This window comes from Triticum dicoccoides, chromosome 6B (genome assembly GCF_002162155.2).
Source record: "Triticum dicoccoides isolate Atlit2015 ecotype Zavitan chromosome 6B, WEW_v2.0, whole genome shotgun sequence".
NCBI classification, from domain to species: domain Eukaryota; kingdom Viridiplantae; phylum Streptophyta; class Magnoliopsida; order Poales; family Poaceae; genus Triticum; species Triticum dicoccoides.
In genome coordinates, this window is record NC_041391.1 from 32,537,122 (window position 1) to 32,551,726 (window position 14,605).

The following is a 14,605-nucleotide window of genomic DNA, read 5'->3' on the forward strand; positions in this document are numbered from 1 at the left end:
TCCATCGGAGCCATGTGGCCAGCATTCTTATGATTCCGATTTTTTTGTTCTTCGGACCATTCTGTTTTCTTCTTCATCCTGTCCGCATCCAAGCTGACTTCCATTTGTTCATGTCACCACGCTTCACCATCCAACTCAATTTCTGGTATCGCTTGGCCAACCTTTTCTCCCATGTTGCATCTCAACACCACCTTGGTTGGATACCAATGCAGCCTATGGATTCTGCTGTTGCTTGCCACAGCCTGTCACTTATCTTGTTGACAAATCAGAAGGACAACTTTGTCTCCCATCATACGTGTAAATAACAGGAAGCTACAGACAGTAACCCCTTGAGACCGCAACGGCGATGCGATGCGATGCGTGCGGCTACCTAGAGGGTCGGTGTCCATCATAGTAGCGTAGAACGTCTGTCTGTCGATGGCCCTTCTTCAGGAACGGCTTCCCTGAGTTTCCCGTGTGTGATCTCCTCAGCATTTCAAGGGGCGGCTTTTGGCTGGTCCATCGGAGCCATGTGGCCAGCATTCTTATGATTCCGATTTTTTTGTTCTTCGGACCATTCTGTTTTCTTCTTCATCCTGTCCGCATCCAAGCTGACTTCGATTTGTTCATGTCACCACGCTTCACCATCCAACTCAATTTCTGGTATCGCTTGGCCAACCTTTTCTCCCATGTTGCATCTCAACACCACCTTGGTTGGATACCAATGCAGCCTATGGATTCTGCTGTTGCTTGCCACAGCCTGTCACTTACCTTGTTGACAAATCAGAAGGTCAACTTTGTCTCCCATCATACGTGTAAATAACAGGAAGCTACAGACAGTAACCCCTTGAGACCGCAACGGCGATGCGATGCGATGCGTGCGGCTACCTAGAGGGTCGGTGTCCATCATAGCGGCGTAGAACGTCTGTCTGTCGATGGCCCTTCTTCAGGAACGGCTTCCCTGAGTTTCCCGTGTGTGATCTCCTCAGCATTTCAAGGGGCGACTTTTGGCTGGTCCATCGGAGCCATGTGGCCAGCATTCTTATGATTCTGATTTTTTTGTTCTTCGGACCATTCTGTTTTCTTCTTCATCCTGTCCGCATCCAAGCTGACTTCCATTTGTTCATGTCACCACGCTTCACCATCCAACTCAATTTCTGGTATCGCTTGGCCAACCTTTTCTCCCATGTTGCATCTCAACACCACCTTGGTTGGATACCAATGCAGCCTATGGATTCTGCTGTTGCTTGCCACAGCCTGTCACTTATCTTGTTGACAAATCAGAAGGACAACTTTGTCTCCCATCATACGTGTAAATAACAGGAAGCTACAGACAGTAACCCCTTGAGACCGCAACGGCGATGCGATGCGATGCGTGCGGCTACCTAGAGGGTCGGTGTCCATCATAGCGGCGTAGAACGTCTGTCTGTCGATGGCCCTTCTTCAGGAACGGCTTCCCTGAGTTTCCCGTGTGTGATCTCCTCAGCATTTCAAGGGGCGACTTTTGGCTGGTCCATCGGAGCCATGTGGCCAGCATTCTTATGATTCCGATTTTTTTTGTTCTTCGGACCATTCTGTTTTCTTCTTCATCCTGTCCGCATCCAAGCTGACTTCCATTTGTTCATGTCACCACGCTTCACCATCCAACTCAATTTCTGGTATCGCTTGGCCAACCTTTTCTCCCATGTTGCATCTCAACACCACCTTGGTTGGATACCAATGCAGCCTATGGATTCTGCTGTTGCTTGCCACAGCCTGTCACTTATCTTGTTGACAAATCAGAAGGACAACTTTGTCTCCCATCATACGTGTAAATAACAGGAAGCTACAGACAGTAACCCCTTGAGACTGCAACGGCGATGCGATGCGATGCGTGCGGCTACCTAGAGGGCCGATGTCCATCATAGCGGCGTAGAACGTTTGTCTGTCGATGGCCCTTCTTCAGGAACGGCTTCCCTGAGTTTCCCGTGTGTGATCTCCTCAGCATTTCAAGGGGCGACTTTTGGCTGGTCCATCGGAGCCATGTGGCCAGCATTCTTATGATTCCGATTTTTTTTGTTCTTCGGACCATTCTGTTTTCTTCTTCATCCTGTCCGCATCCAAGCTGACTTCCATTTGTTCATGTCACCATGCTTCACCATCCAACTCAATTTCTGGTATCGCTTGGCCAACCTTTCTCCCATGTTGCATCTCAACACCACCTTGGTTGGATACCAATGCACCCTATGGATTCTGCTGTTGCTTGCCACAGCCTGTCACTTATCTTGTTGACAAATCAGAAGGACAACTTTGTCTCCCATCATACGTGTAAATAACAGGAAGCTACAGACAGTAACCCCTTGAGACCGCAACGGCGATGCGATGCGATGCGTGCGGCTACCTAGAGGGTCGGTGTCCATCATAGCGGCGTAGAACGTCTGTCTGTTGATGGCCCTTCTTCAGGAACGGCTTCCCTGAGTTTCCCGTGTGTGATCTCCTCAGCATTTCAAGGGGCGGCTTTTGGCTGGTCCATCGGAGCCATGTGGCCAGCATTCTTATGATTCCGATTTTTTTGTTCTTCGGACCATTCTGTTTTCTTCTTCATCCTGTCCGCATCCAAGCTGACTTCCATTTGTTCATGTCACCACGCTTCACCATCCAACTCAATTTCTGGTATCGCTTGGCCAACCTTTTCTCCCATGTTGCATCTCAACACCACCTTGGTTGGATACCAATGCAGCCTATGGATTCTGCTGTTGCTTGCCACAGCCTGTCACTTATCTTGTTGACAAATCAGAAGGACAACTTTGTCTCCCATCATACGTGTAAATAACAGGAAGCTACAGACAGTAACCCGTTGAGACCGCAACGGCGATGAGATGCGATGCGTGCGGCTACCTAGAGGGTCGGTGTCCATCATAGGAGCGTAGAACGTTTGTCTGTCGATGGCCCTTCTTCAGGAACGGCTTCCCTGAGTTTCCCGTGTGTGATCTCCTCAGCATTTCAAGGGGCGGCTTTTGGCTGGTCCATCGGAGCCATGTGGCCAGCATTCTTATGATTCCGATTTTTTTGTTCTTCGGACCATTCTGTTTTCTTCTTCATCCTGTCCGCATCCAAGCTGACTTCCATTTGTTCATGTCACCACGCTTCACCATCCAACTCAATTTCTGGTATCGCTTGGCCAACCTTTTCTCCCATGTTGCATCTCAACACCACCTTGGTTGGATACCAATGCAGCCTATGGATTCTGCTGTTGCTTGCCACAGCCTGTCACTTATCTTGTTGACAAATCAGAAGGACAACTTTGTCTCCCATCATACGTGTAAATAACAGGAAGCTACAGACAGTAACCCCTTGAGACCGCAACGGCGATGCGATGCGATGCGTGCGGCTACCTAGAGGGTCGGTGTCCATCATAGCGGCGTAGAACGTCTGTCTGTCGATGGCCCTTCTTCAGGAACGGCTTCCCTGAGTTTCCCGTGTGTGATCTCCTCAGCATTTCAAGGGGCGGCTTTTGGCTGGTCCATCGGAGCCATGTGGCCAGCATTGTGAACCTGCATTTGCACGGACAGCAACAGGTTACTTGTCAGAAATCTAGACGGGCCATACCTAAACTTGCTTCTTTGGAATTGTTTTGGAAGTAGGTTAGGTATCGACAATCGAGATATGAAGTGGGAGAAAAAGGTGCTTGATCACAGACCTTGAGGAAATGGAGTGCCACATGGCTCTTGAGAACTACAACTTAATGGCATTATCAGCCAAAACAGATGCCTCTAGGGATTTCGGAAAGTGTTTCTGGCCGGACCATTCCATGGAGTGGACCCACCTTGAGTTTCCTGCTCAAATATAAACAATGTCATTACACGCGATGCGTTGATGTATTAACTGCAACAGTTCGAATAATCTGACGATGGATGTATACAAGACAACGAAGAACATGAGGCTAATCATAAACTGTATTTTAAGGGTCACGCATGCTTCATAGATTGGGGTACATTCAGATCATCAGATGTCATACAAGACAATGAAGAAAATGATGTTAAGCATAAACTGTATTTTAAGTGTCACACATGCTTCATAGACTCGGATACAGTCTTTGTGTCTTGTTCGCCTTTGGAGCAACTATATGGAAGTTGCAATTTGCAGTGAAATCTCAACGTCTTGATATTCTCAACCTTTTCCTAAGGCAACGTCTTATTAGCATGTTTTTTCAATCTCAAAACAAGATGCTAAACTGTTATGCTAGTTATTATGGCCTGGGAGTTGTGATGGTAGAAACATCCAGCCATGTTCGGCTACTTTCAAACGGAAAGCATAGCAATGACTCTAAAAACATATTGACTTGCACTTCAACATATCTTTATAAGCATGTGCAACCAATAGCATTCATTTATATTATTGCCGAAAAAAGGTTTCCCCCTGCTTTGTATACAAAGCAACCAACCGAGACAAGCAATTGATAGGTGCTGGGGCGGAAGCAGCACAATCACGCCCAAAAGAAATGAAAGAGAAAATACAAGAAAAAGAAATGCCGACAACGGCGGATCAACAAAAATGAAGAAGCCTCGCGACCGCTGCGTCCACCGGAGATCGCCCACCAAGCTCCGAGACTCCAAAGCGCCGGTACCAGTCAACACCTCCAAGAAGGGACGCGACGATGACGACGTTGCTGCCAAGGGTTTCCCCCGGTACGCGGCAAGGAGAGAAGAAGGGTAGACCCGATGCCCTCCAGGAAGGTCCAGCGGCACCCTCAGGCGCCACCTCAGGCACTCTGGATCTCGCCACCAAACCGACCACCACCCTGCGCCAACCCGGTCATGAAGCTCCCCACGCTGTCTCACCCCGGCACCGCGAAGCATGGCCTGCACAATGAAGAAGAGGTGCCGGGACTAAGGCAGCAGCACCGTCGGCACGCGAGAGGGCCCCACCTCCACCGTCAACGACGGTAGCTGACCGGACGCAATAGCACGAACATACCAAGCCCGTGGCCGCATAGGCCGGGTCAGGCTCTCAGAAGCCCGTAAAGCTCCCGCCTTCGTGCTGCAGCCGGCACGCCATCGGCGTCGCTGCCCTGTCCAAGCCGCTCCCCTGCTTCCCCGCACAGGGGCGTCCAGGCCACGCCGGAGCCGGCCCACTAGGACCCAGATGGGGCCCCACGGGCCCAGATCTGGGCCGGGGTCGCGGCACCGGCCACCCAGCACCACCGGACTACCCCACCGCCAAATGGAGGCACCACCACTGCGTGCGCCGCCGGCCGCCGCCACCAGGGCGCCGGACCACCACCCGGAGTCGCACCGCCTTGAGGTGCCGCCGCCACCGGAACCATTGTCGGCCGAGGAGCACCGTCGCGGGTCGCCAACACCCGAGCCATGGCACCGCGTGCGGGGAAGGAAAGGCCGCCGACGCCGCCAACACCATGCGAGCAGGACCCGTTGGCACAGGCCGGTGGCGGTGGGAGGAGGGGAAGGGGAGGGGGGCACTGGGAGGCGGGGAGAGGGGCCGCCGGTCGCCTCGCTCGGGGAGGCGACGAGGGGGACGGGCCGGGAGGGGAAGAGGGCGGCGCGGCCGGCGGCCGGAGGCGCGAGAGGGGAAGGCAGCCGGCGGCGGCGGCGGCGACGCGGGGAGGAAACCTAGGTCGCTACCTCGTGGTTCGCCTCCCATTTATATTATTCACGATTATTATTTGGACATTTAAACATATTTTGCTATCAACATTAAAATCTTGGCCAATTAGTTCCTAAGATGGTTTGTGCTGATGTACCATCGTTAGTCATTATCCAATTATCTGTATTTATGATTTAGTTATGACAAATTCATCTGGCCACCTGCCTGGCTGCCTCCCTCCCTAGAGGGAGAGATGATACATATCCTTAGCTTCTTAGATGCCATATATTGATATATACTTCCTCTTCTCGTGCCACAAGCTACGCATTGTGGTCACATACAACTCCGCTTCTCGTCCAAACAACATGTTACATCTCCTCCTTATGTTTTTGGCCTATCAATTACTCTATCATGAGCATGGGAGGCATCAAGAAGTTCCCTATGATCTATCGCGTCCTCACTCATTTCGCCCACCATTCCACGACCGTATTCTCTCGGCTCACATGCCGTGGTAGAAAAGCACATTGTACAGGCCCACCCACCATCTACATCTGAGCTGACATGAATCGTCGACTCATCTGTAATCCATGTCTGGCCTTTGGCGCACTCATTTTCTTTTTGAAAAGGAGGAATCACCCCCGGCCTCTGCATCCGGGTGATGCATGCGACCATATTATTTATTATTCACAAAGACCTTACAAAGTAATACAACAGTAAACCCGAGGCCACCATCTAGACGACACCTGTCGCTACTCCTATCCCCTTGATGAAAGCGTGCCGAATGTCCGGGCCAAATACCAAACAGACATCGCACGAAAGCCTAACATCTAATGCCGGATGCCCCATCCAGGCCACATAGGCGGGACTGGGTAACACTCCAGTCCGGCGCACTCTCAGTCAGTACCACACGCACACACTGCAAAGGGCCGTCACCTCCATCTTCCCTCGATCCATCCTCAAAGCATGTACTGACGCATCGACCTTGTCAGGCCTCTCTGCCATCGACGCCACCACGACGCCAGACAACGTCGACCTCCTGCGCGTGTCCCTCACCACACATCTGACGCCAAGCCTCCACTGCTCCATGCCGTCGAGAACCGCCGCCATGAATATGTAGAAGGAAACACCGCTCCACTGAAGCTGCCATCCGCGGGTCCCTCGAGCCCGAGTGCATCTCCAAGGATGCCGCCCCCAAGGAGGTAACGACACATGAATGCCGCCGTCATCCGATCAACTGATCTAGGGTTTCCCCCGGAGGTATTGGGTGGGGTTGGAAGCTTCACCTCGATGATGCCTTCATGAAGGAAACGATGATAAGAGCATCGTCATCACCGGCTCCGGCAAATGACCGAAGACCAAGTTTTCACCCGGATCCATTCCAAGAAATCCACCCGACAACCTGTGCACTGTCTCGACCGCCTTCAAAGCCCCAGATCTAGCCTCCTAGATCCGGCGACCAACCGCGGCAACAGTGCCACCGTAGGAGCCCTGGCGCACCAGCCACTGAATGTGCCACCATTGGAGCTTGGGAGGAGGGCTCCCACCCCACCTCGCCAAACCGCGAGAGCCGCCGGGATGAATCCCGCACGCTCATCACCGTCTCTGATCTGAACCAATCCGTGGCCAAACCACGAGATCGCCGATGCAGATCCGCCTTGGATAGGGACTACACCACGCCATGCCGCCGCGGGAAGCCTGAGCTTCACTCGCCGCCACCTTCCAGGGCCGCCGCCCCGGGATCCAGCCGCCGCCGACAAGACGCGCCGCCCATGTGCAGCAGGCCGGAGCAGCCCCCTCGATCCAGATCTGGACCGAGAAGCTGACCACGGCCGCCCCATGCCGGCACGCCCCGCCTGGCCGCGAATCTGCAGCCAGCCGCGCCTCCGCGCCAGAAGCCGCCATCCGGCCGCCCTGGACGCATCCGCGCCGCGCCGCCCTGCCTGGCTGCGCGCATCCGCGCGAGGGCGCTGTCCCGCGCCAGCCCCACACCGCGCCGAAGGGAGGAGGGCCCGCCGCCACCGACGCCGGCCGGGCTTTGCCCGGCGGCACGAGCCGGCGGCGGCGGGGAGGGGGAGGGGACGGGGAAGGGCTGGAGGCGGCGGCGCGTGGGTTCGCCCCCCCGCTCGCGGGAGCGGGCTTTGGCGCACTCATGCACTTCCCTGACCCTTACCATCGGCATTCCGACCCCGCTTGCCTACGTGGACGATCGGCGGGAGGAGCTCCCTGGAGGCGGATATGGCTTCGATTTCTGAAGCTGCCGAGGTCGCTGCTGCTCGTTACTGGGATTGGGTACGAAACTACGGATCACGGGGCAAAGCTGCGCCGTAAAAATGCAGAAAGCAATCTGCCTTTACGCCTTGTAACGACGTATCCAGTATACAGAAAAAGACTACAATCTCTCGGCAAAGCCTCCGTAGCATAGTGGTAGTGCGTTCCCTTCGTAATGGAAAGGTCGTGAGTTCGATCCTCACCGGGGGCTTTCACAAAAGTTTCTTTTTTGTTCTGGTGGTGTGCTTCTTCTCACCAGTAGTATTTTTTCTTCTGCTTCGTATTAACTTCCATCTTGTTAATGCCACAAATACTTCACCCATCGCCATCCAACTCGATCACCTTTTGTGTTTTTGGGTCTCGCTTGGATAGCATGGCATTGCGCCCAGCTTTTCTTCCCTGCTGCATTAACATGGATGATGGATATGAATGCAGTTCTGCTGTTGCATGACACAGCTAGCCTGCCAGTCATCTTGTTGGCAAATCTAAACATTGATCTGCAGTTTGTTTGGAAGAAGGGGGTAATGAGCCTTTGTGTGCGGGTCCCAGGGAATGGTCCTTCCTATGATGAAACAAGGGGAAAAAGAGGTGGGTGCATGGAAAGGAAACAGGTAGCTGAGGGTTCCCAACCCCGCCACCGCCGGCGACCTAGCTTCCCCACCGGCGTATGTATGTTCTGGGCGTTGTGAAATGAAAACAAGATGCTAACGAACTGTTATGCTAGTTATTATGGCCTGGGAGTTGTGATGGTAGAAACATCCAGCTATGTATGTGCGGCTACTTACAAATGGAAGGCACTCTAAAAATATATTGACTTCCACTTCAACATATCTTTAGAAGTATGTGCTGCCATTCATTTATATTATTCACGATTATTATTTGGACATTTAACATAATTCCTAAGATGGTTTGTGCTGATGTACAACCATTGCACATTATCCAATATATTTTTATTCATGATTTATTTATGACAGATTCATTTGGCCACCTGCCTCCCTATAGAGAGAGAGAGGGAGAGAGAGAGAGAGAGAGAGACGATACATATCCTTAGACAGATTCATTTAGCTCCTTAGATGCATATATACTTCCTCTTCTCGTGCCGTGAGCCAAGTATTGTGCTCACATACAACTCCCCTCCTCGTCAAAACAACATGTTACATCTCCTCCTTGTGTTTTGGCTGATTAATTACTCTATCCTGAGCATGGGAGGCGTCAAGAAGTTCCCTACGATCCATCTCACCCTCACTCATTTTGCCTACAATTCCATGGTGGGACGCTCATGGCAAACATACCGTTTTGGATGGCCACAATGTGCACGCCCACCCACCATCTATATTTGAGCTGTCTTGAATCGTCGACTCTTCTGTGATAGATGTCTGGTCCTTTGCACACTCATCTACTTCATTGACCCCAATGGTCGAGTATTTGCCTACATGGACGATCGGTAGGGGAGCTCCCTGGAGGCGGATTTGACTTTGATAACTATAGTTGCTGAGAACGCTGCTACTCCCTCCGTTCGGAATTACTTGTCGCAGAAATGGATGTATCTAGACATTTTTTAGTTCTAGATACATCCATTTCTGCGACAAGTAATTCGGAACGGAGGGAGTACTTATTACATGGATGGAGTAAGACCATGGGATAAAGCTGCACTGTAAATGTTGAAAGAATCGACTTTATGCCTTGTAACTGCATTTGGAATTTTTTGGCCGATCGATGTTGTAACCCTTTGACGTCGGAGTAGCTATCTGGCGAACGTGGACGCCCCAAAGCCATCTGACGGGGATCAGACGGCGGCAGTTTTACACCAAAAACTCAACTGTCATCCTGACTGACAAATTGGCATTTCTACCATTCTGTTTTTACCATTTGTGTTATGGTCTCTCCGCATGCATGCCTAAGGATTATCCTATTGCACGCATGCCAGTCAGTTAGACCATAACTGCTTGTTGGCAAATCTGAGGACCACTTTGTTTCCCATCATACATCTGAACGTTGATTCGTTGATCGCTTTTTGCTTGGAATAAAGGGATGATGAGCCATAATTTGTGTGTGAGTGGCGGTGCTGCCCAGGGGGTATTTCCTTTGGCCAGATCAAAGAGAGAGGGACACACACACACACACACACACACACACACACACACATCGGCATGATTAAAACATGAGGCAAGGCTCTCAAACATCGCCCCCCATGGTGTGGTGTATTCCATCCTTCATCAACATCATAAACCATACATCCTGCAGTTACATTTTGGGGCCAACTTTCTTTTCTTGTTATTAGGGACTACATATCCAGTTGAAACAGTGGAGAAAAAGATACATTGAAAACAGGAAGCTACAGCAGACACTCCTTGAGACCGCAAGGGCGATGCGTGCAGGCTACCTAGCAAGTTTCTTCTCCTTTTTTGGTCGGTGTTGACGATCACATCGCGGCGTAAAACGTGGTCGTCGATGACTCTTCTTCAGGAACCGCCTCCTTGAGTTTCCCCTGGGTGAATCTCCTCAGCATTTCAAGGGCGGCCTTTGGTTGGTCCATCGGAACCATGTGGCCAGCATTGTGAACCTGCATTTGCACAACAAACAGATGTCAGCAATCTAGACTGGTCATCTATCTAGATTCGCTTCTGCTCATCCTTGATCTAGTGGTTAAGTAGCATCAGTTTGGGTCATGTCAGCGTAACCGTGCTTTACTAGGCCATCTAGGCATGTTTACTGATGCACCAAGTTTCTTCGAAAAATGAATGGGCCAACTTCTTTCAGATTATTTTTTGGGAGCAGTAGGTATCGAGTTAAAGTGAAAAAGTGCTTGATCGCAAACCTTGAGGAAGCTGAGTGCCCCGTGGCTCTTCAAGACTCCAGCTTGGGCATCGTCAACTAAAAACGATGATTCGGCAGTTTTGGCAAAGTCTTTCTGACCAGACCATTCCATCGAGTGAACCCACCTTGAGTTTCCTGCTCAAACATAAACAGTGTTACACTTGACATATTAAACGAAATACATCAAATAATCTGACAATGTGTAACACAATGCAGAACATGAAGCTAAGCATAAACTTTATTTTAACATGTTAGGTCAAGTAGGGTTCAGAAACTGGGATGCTGGTGTTCCTATTCACTTAAAAAATGACATGTAAAGCTCCTGTCATGAAACGCGAGCTATATGCTGCTACTTATAAATGAGGGACATTGCAGTACGTAATTAGTTCTGACGAAGCAAATTTGCAAAAATGTCTCTAAAAACATATCAACTTCAACATATCCTTACCGAGCCAATTGCATATAAGGTCATATTCCCCAGCATATATGAGCACATTGATCCCATCCTCAAGTAGAGCTGGGATGCCGACTTCCAAGTTCCTCATCCAGTCTGTGAGCATCGCTTGATAAACTGAAGTGCTGCATGAGACGAATTCAATGTCACCTACTCCAATCGCCTGTCTGACTGCTTTGTCGCCGAAGAACTTCTCCAAGTTTGAGAAGTCGTAGCAGAGTTTTCCTTCGCACTCCTTCCTAACGTCGTAATACTGTAAAGAGGGCCATTAACAAGTTTCAGTTTATAACTGCAAATAATATGTTTCTTATTCTTAGTCTACTGATGCTATTAGTAAAATTAACATCAATTTCTCACTTACATTCTTTGTACCAACAAGCTTCATGATAGAGTTGAAGATGGTATTGCAGACCATATATGCTGCCATGCAAGATGCCTTCCCATCTGTACCTGAAACATAAGTATGTCGTCAGGGACATTTTCTTTTAATTTAGAGAAATCCTCAGGTATCAGGATGTGATTTGAATGTGATGTTTGGTAGAAAATACTCCTAGATACTGTGTAGACAACTTTATTTCTTTTAACCAAAAAAAGTTGGATTCATTCAACTTTCATGAAGTTTGACAGTTGGAACTATATACATGTTATTCTCAGGCAATGGCATCACATTGCTCTTATCTTTTGCAAATGATAACAAGGAAACAGAGCATGTAGCTCAAAAGCATTTATGTAGTACTGACCACAAAGTTTGATTGCAAATTCACATGGTGGGATGAATTTGTTGATCCTGTCATAGTCAGCTTTCTTAATAAGGTTCATGTCCAATGCATAGTCTGTGTAGGCCTTGTATTGGATTGCCGGATCTGTGAGGCCATTACCAATCGCAAATCCCTATAATACAAATAAGAGAGATGCATGTTAATTAAGAAAGAATCAAATCATCAGTAGAGAATTAACGGCAACACGAACTTCGGTAAGGATCTTACCTTTAGGTTTATGTGAGTGCCCTCATTTTTCTTGTTTCCCTGGTGAACTCGGCTTGCAAATGCTGGAATGTAGTGCCCAGCATAGGATTCTCCGGTTATGAAGAAGTCGTTCTTTACAAATTCCGGGTGCTTCTTGAAGAAGACCTGAAATGGGAGTTAAGAACAGATAGTTACTACACAGTACTTCTCTGTTTTTGCTGAAGTCAACAAAATCTAAATAATCAGACCTTTAGAACAATAGTACAATATGCAGCTATATTACATGATTCTTCTACTTCATCTGGTACGATCTGAGGACTAAATTTTAGGTAAGTTATCGTTTACCACCTCTAATGAAGATACGCAGTCAATTTGCTATGTTCATATTTTTGCGTAAGCAAGTTCCCAATTCCAGCCTGAACAATCTATGCGGTACAGACGCACACTATCAGGCATGGGCATCAATGCACACTATGGACAGATTGAAGAGGACACACAATTAGGCATATCAGTCGGAGGGCACCTGCCTAACTCTTGGACAGTTAGCCAAAAGAGGTTGATCTGGTGGACTAAGGGGTGCAGAAATAGCTAGCACCAAATGCAGAAAGTACGGAAAACATCTTGTAATGCAATTATCAGATAAAAATGGGTTATGCTCCGGTGGGAGTAATGCCTTAAGAAAGTAGAACTGCACTATATATGAGCATATTATTAACTGATACTACCAAACTACTATAAATAGAAGAGTGCCTTGATGTGTTTATTCTTGTTTTATGCCGTTATATGATGATTAACTTACACTAGAGGATATTCTAGCGTATCTTGCTAAAATGTTCATTACTGAATGAGTTAACCAAGTTTTCTCCAGTAGTGTATCATCTTGTCACCATCAATTTATAAAGTACAGAAGAAGTGAACTGCATCTTGGACCAAAACCAGTACCTGGAGAAAGTCATACAGGTCATTGCTGACCCCTGCCTCGTCGTGACGGGTGTCGCGGTCGTCGGAGCTGTAGCTGAACCCAGTCCCGGTGGGCTGATCCACAAATATGATGTTCGAAATCTGCAGGCAGCAAGTACCATCAATTTAACCATGGTCCACGGATATATACAGTTACTAAATTCTGAACCACTATCAGGCACAGTAAAAAACACTTCAGTTCAGACTTCAGAGCAGTTGCTTTCACCCAGAATTAGGCGACAGTTTCAGACTTCAGTTTCAAAAATTCAGGTGAATATTTTTGTAGCGGTTACGTGCAAAGTAAGCAAAGAATCCGGTTTCTTCCTTTCTTCCTTGACGAAACGCATAAAGCATTATTTAGAAGATTAATAAAGTCCATATGGTAATTAAAGATGAGATGGGATTGAGTGGTGGATTGGTGGAGTACCTTGTCCCAGCCGAACTTGTTCCAGACGAGGGACATGTTGTTGGCGATGGTGAAGGGCCCGTTCTCGTAGAAGACGGCGAGCTCGCTGCTGCACCCCGGGCCGCCGGTGAGCCAGATCACCACGGGGTCCTCCTTCTTGCCCCGCGACTCGAAGAAGAAGTAGAACATCCTGCGGAAGAAACCCATTCATTAATTTCACTTCCAAAAACCGTTCCCCAATCGCCGCCGGCCGTTACGGGCTAGAAAGCCTTGGAATTTGGCGCAGAAACAGAGCGGATTGGCATGGGAGGGTCACGGATCGGCCGGAGCTAAGGAGCGGGAACCAAGGCGCGGCGGCCGGAGTGTCTCTGAGTTACCTGGCGTCGTGGGTGTTGGGGAGGCGGTAGTAGCCGGCGTGGTGGCCGAGGTCGCTGACGCCCTCGGGGAGCCCGGGGAGCGTGACCCGGCGCTCCAGCAGCTGCCCGGGCGCGACATCCTCTTTTCCCGCACCAACCTTGCCACCGTGGCCGGAGGACGCCCCGGGGAGCAGGTTGAGCGCGCGGATGAGGCGCTCCGCCTGCGCGCCCGGGAAGCTGGCGTCCGGGGGCAGCCGGAGCGCGCCGGCCGCCGCGACGCAGAGCACGAGCAAGAGGAGAAGGCGCGAGGTCGTCGCCATTGCTGTGAGATGGTGGGGAGGTGGCGGTTTCGTGGGGATTTGGCGGAGGTTTCCGTCCTCTCTCCCCGGGGCTTTATAGCGTGGCTTTCGGGGTGGAGCTTGCAACGGACTGCTGCTGGTGCTCTGCTCTGTTCTGTTCTTGACTTTGCTTGGAAGCGCTTCCTCTGCTTTTGATATTCTTTTTATTTTTTTTCTTTTGTATTTGGACACGAACTGCTTTGTATAATCAGGGTGTTATTTAACTGTTAATAACGCTGATCGAAATCCTAATTCTGATCCGAATCATGGTGCACGATGGAGTAGATCAGACGGTGCCGTACCTGCCGTGAGAAAGAAACTTCCCAGATCCAGGGAGTCTGGGAATAAATAAGGGTTTTATTATTTTTTATGAGCAAGGTAATTTATTTTTTCTTTTCTGCTAAAGACCCATAAGACCAGCGCACCAGGAACAGCAATCGCCGTCGATAAAGAGTAGTGCAGATTGGAAGGATCCAACC

General features: G+C 49.6%; 1 protein-coding gene and 1 non-coding gene across 2 annotated transcripts; one reads left to right on the plus strand and one right to left on the minus strand.

Annotated features, from left to right (window-relative positions):
* Positions 1-7,969: 7,969 nt before the first annotated feature.
* TRNAT-CGU lies at positions 7,970-8,041 on the plus strand. The gene has a single exon. It is a non-coding gene; the product is annotated as a tRNA-Thr (tRNA).
* Positions 8,042-9,981: 1,940 nt separating this feature from the next.
* Positions 9,982-14,127, minus strand: LOC119323461 (serine carboxypeptidase 3). The gene is made up of 9 exons (XM_037597130.1): positions 13,810-14,127; positions 13,454-13,622; positions 13,009-13,128; positions 12,088-12,231; positions 11,842-11,992; positions 11,463-11,551; positions 11,096-11,354; positions 10,649-10,782; positions 9,982-10,393 (listed from the first exon to the last, which is right to left on the minus strand). The coding sequence occupies exons 1-9, from the start codon at positions 14,106-14,108 to the stop codon at positions 10,253-10,255; spliced, it is 1,506 nt and encodes a 501-aa protein (XP_037453027.1). The 5' UTR covers positions 14,109-14,127; the 3' UTR covers positions 9,982-10,252.
* Between the last annotated feature and the right edge of the window lie 478 nt (positions 14,128-14,605).

Excerpts from the sequence above, each read along its gene's own strand:
- LOC119323461 (XM_037597130.1), bottom strand. The coding sequence starts at position 14,108 with ATGGCGACGACCTCGCGCCTTCTCCTCTTGCTCGTGCTCTGCGTCGCG. Across the intron at positions 11,993-12,087 it reads GCACTCACATAAACCTAAAG|GGATTTGCGATTGGTAATGG; the intron begins GTAAGATCCTTA and ends TTTGTATTATAG. Across the intron at positions 10,394-10,648 it reads GGGCACTCAGCTTCCTCAAG|GTTCACAATGCTGGCCACAT; the intron begins GTTTGCGATCAA and ends GTGCAAATGCAG.